This window comes from Daphnia pulicaria, chromosome 4, assembly GCF_021234035.1.
Source record: "Daphnia pulicaria isolate SC F1-1A chromosome 4, SC_F0-13Bv2, whole genome shotgun sequence".
NCBI classification, from domain to species: Eukaryota; Metazoa; Arthropoda; class Branchiopoda; order Diplostraca; family Daphniidae; genus Daphnia; species Daphnia pulicaria.
The window spans coordinates 1,304,087-1,308,087 of NC_060916.1; the positions used below are offsets into that span (position 1 = coordinate 1,304,087).

General features: G+C 36.6%; 2 protein-coding genes and 1 pseudogene across 2 annotated transcripts in view; all 3 read left to right on the forward strand.

Moving 5' to 3' along the window:
- LOC124336387 (calcium uniporter protein, mitochondrial-like) overlaps positions 1-4,001 on the forward strand; it is an 878,707-nt gene that overhangs the window by 745,897 nt on the left and 128,809 nt on the right. The window lies entirely within an intron of this gene.
- Positions 1-4,001, forward strand: part of LOC124336054 — a 570,649-nt pseudogene that overhangs the window by 67,892 nt on the left and 498,756 nt on the right.
- Positions 751-2,134, forward strand: LOC124336343 (collagen alpha-1(X) chain-like). Its single transcript, XM_046790111.1, has 3 exons — positions 751-959; positions 1,068-1,422; positions 1,479-2,134. Exons 1-3 carry the CDS (start codon positions 831-833, stop codon positions 1,949-1,951), a joined length of 957 nt encoding a protein of 318 aa, XP_046646067.1. The 5' UTR covers positions 751-830; the 3' UTR covers positions 1,952-2,134.

Below are 4,001 nucleotides of genomic sequence, written 5' to 3' on the forward strand. Positions count from 1 at the left end.
GAAGAACTCCACCGACAATAGAACCCCAATGTTTTGAATGATTTTTAAAAATGTCTTTGTATGTGACAGTAGAACTCCAAAGACATAAGAACTCCTTTTTTTTAATATTATTAAAAATACCCGACAATAGAACTCCAATAATTCTGAGGAGTTCTTATGCGCGTCTTTGGAGTTCTACTGTCGCTGGAGTTCACTGTCGCATACAAAGGAATTTTTTAAAATTACTTAAAATATTGGGGTTCTATTGTCGGTGGAGTTCTACTGTCAGCAACCCACGGTAACTACCATACAATACGATAGGTTGGGTTAAAGTTAATAAAACGATTGCTAATGCGAATCACGATCGGAGCAATCTTACAATGTACACTCGTCGATCAAAATTGCATTTAAATCCCATTTAAATTTCCCTTGACAAGGAGTAGATGTCAGTTCTTTTTTTGGAATACGATAACAAAACATAAAAAATACCCGGGAGATAAATAAAATCAGCTTGAATCAATAACTGTTCTATAATTCTATTCGTATTTGTTCTTGTTCTTCCCCTTTCCCTGATCCCTGTTAGACCAGTCTGCAGGATAATGCCCATTTCAATAAACGATAGATTGTCCATAGCCAGCCACGTATAACACAAATAATATTAGACCAGGACAATAGACTGACATTCAAAATTGTGACAAACTTATCTTTTTTCCACAGGGTTTATATAACCACAACGACTCGTTTATCTCAATTGATCACTAACCTCAAAAGCAACAACGAGTCGAACTATATAAGTTGAAACGCACGTCAAGTTGGAAAATAGTTTCATTATAAATTCGAAAAATTAAAGAATGGCGCATTTTTCTGTAGTCTCACTCACCCAAGTTGTTTTGCTGTTAGTTTTGATTTGTGGGACGCCGAGTTCGACAGGCGCTGCCTTTTCCTTGGAAGAAGAATTCCTACAACTGAAAGAAAATTATGTAAGAATTTGTAAAAATTTATTTTTTACGCGAGGCTTCTGTTGTCGACAGTCCGATTCAATTCGTAATTTTCAAGTCTTATTGTAATTTTATTTCATTTCGCAATAGATTCAAATGAAACAAGTCGTGAAAAGTTTGGAGACCAAAGTTGAACAACTAAAGGGCTTGGAATCGACAACGATTGAACTGCAGGCCAAAGTGACTGTACTGGAGGCCAAAGTTGAGCAACAAGATTCGCTTTTAACTTCCCTTTTACGAGAGAAAAATGAACGTACAGCAGCAGCAGCAACCGACTCAATTCCAATTAGCAATAATCCATCGGCTGCCGCCATCAACGGACTGCCGTCTTCTTGCGGGGATCTCAAAATGATTGGCCACACCCTGAATGGATTTTATTCCGTCATAGGATCGACGATGATGGAATCGGTTTACTGCGATTTCACTAAACTCCCTAGCGATGCGGGTAAGTTTCATAAATTTTCACGGATTATTCAGTTTAATTCTTTAATTAATGAAAAGGTTTCCAGAAATGGATTGGATATGTCGACGTCAAATCAGCGCCCGTCCATTTCTACGTCACGAGAAATTCTCCATTTAACACAACATTCACTCCAATTCCGTTTGAATTGGCTCGGGTGAACGAGGGAAATGCCATGGACTTGACCACGGGGAAATTCACGGCACCGCGACCGGGAACTTATTTTTTCTCATTCACGGGACATCCCCGCATTTCGGATCCATTGCCTTACTTTTTTATTGTTGATTTTTTTATGAACGGGAATCTAATCGGGGAGAGTTATATTCAAGAGGACACGAGCGTCACTTTTAAATATAGTCCGATGACCCTGCAGTCGACGCTGAACCTGAAAACAGGCGATCAACTCTGGCTGCAGATTTTGTACACTGGTTCATCCACGTTGGATGACGGCGGCTACCACCACACCCATTTCACAGGTTTCATGTTGAAGGAGGAAATTGTGACGTCCTTTTGAGGATCAACATCCAAAATCATCGGTGACACTAACCAAAATACACTGAATACACAACTGAATACCCAAACCAATTTTCAAGTTCCTATCTGCAAAAATATAGACGCCAGATTCGCAGAATGCAGGGCGGACTACAAATGGAAGAAAATTAATTCACGTCTAATTCGGTAAATTTTCAAATAAACAATTTTACTGGTGAATTTGCATTTCAGTTGTGCACTCGTTCAGAAAAATTCGCTTGTCTGTCTCTAAAAATAAGGGAAAGGGACGTGAAAAACCCGTTTTGATTGCCACATATAAACATTGATTTAATTTTTTAATTTTAAAATTTCGCTTGAAATCAACACGAATGCGTCTACAGTCTACACACCTTATTTATCTTTAATAAAAGTTTTTCACTATTTTAATTTGATTTCATTAAATTAAAATGATTTCCTTAATCCTTATCACGGACCCATGATTTTACAAAGGGGAATGGGAGGAAAATTCGTTCGACTTTAATTCATTAAGGGTTGGGAATTTTATTACGAAAATTTGTCTGTGATATACAAATAAACATTGTTAACGGACAAAAAAATTCAAATTTCCATGTGGATGCGACAAGGAAAAAACAGATTTATATTGAAAAATGTGGGGCGAAGACGAAATGAAAAAAAAAAAAAAAAAAAATCATTCGCATCTATTTTTTACGCATTGAAGCTTTTCAAAAATTTTTTCACATGCCGATTATAGTTGTGCATTACTGCACAGAAAATGGCATGTCTATCTGTAAAACTAAAAATAAGGGCAGGAAACCTGAAGTACTCATTTTTATTGCCAGAATTACCCCCCAAAAAATCGGCAAACGAAATCACAAACGAAAACAAACGAAATCGAAATCAAATTAAAAAGAAAATGAAAAGGCAATATTCCCCAAATGATAACAATAATAATACAAATTCCCTAAGTAGTTTGTCTTTGTCTTTAGTAAATGTGTCTCCCTATTCCAATTTCGGTTTTCATTTACAAAATATAAAATGTGAATTTATGGCGCATAAAATGGACATCTATTCGTTGTGAAAAATGACGACAAAGAATAGCAACTGTCGTTTCAAAATGAGGGACCAACATTTTAACTAATAATGTTCTGTTAGTTAACTAAACGGTTGCTAATGCAAATTTGGACACTTTACAATTCGCGAAAGAGACATAAAATTTCTTACCTGCTGTCGGTGCTGCCTTCACTTTGATGAATTTCGTTTGGTATCTCCTTTTCAACCTCAGTGGAATTGGCTCCTCAGGTGATGAAATATTTGTAGTCATAGTCTTCATCTTGAAAAGTGCCAGAATTTTATAATTATGACGACGTGAAACTCTCAACAATCTCTGTACAATTTGTCTCAATCAGACAATTGAAAGGAGGTATCACTTTAACAAAACACTGTGAACTGAGTTGGCAGCCTCACCAATATCTGTAGGCGAACTGTATCCTATTTCAACGAGAGAATGGAGAGTTGGAGACATTTTGATTTGGCACTGCCATGGCACTGCAGAGTGCAGACGAATATTCGTGAGAACCGGGGAGCGGCGATGCCAATTTACAAGTTAAACAAACTGGAAAAATGCAAAAGACCCAGTTTTTATTGTGACCTAATAAACTAAAAACATTTAGGTTTTATAGTAGTAAACGTCAGAAAATTCCATCGTAAAATAATTTTACCTTTATCTGGTTAAGGAGACTACTGGTAGGTACTTGGCACTAGCTAGGTTACAGGAGATAAGGAGACATTGCAAAAAAACACAAAAGAAAGTTAAAATAGAATGTAGTTGAAAGTTATTTGCAAGTAAAAAAACAATATACTTGTGCATTGCTTGTCTTTATTTAGATTTTACCTTAACGAGAGCAGAGTTTACTTTGACGATCTCATCGACAGTCAAGGCGTTGAGAATACTCCGTTGAGGGCGATATCGCAGCATACATTAATATTTTCCACAGTTGCATCTGATTATTTTTCTATGGAGAAAATCACACACACATTTCCGACATTTTCCGACTTTTAACATTCTGCTGTTG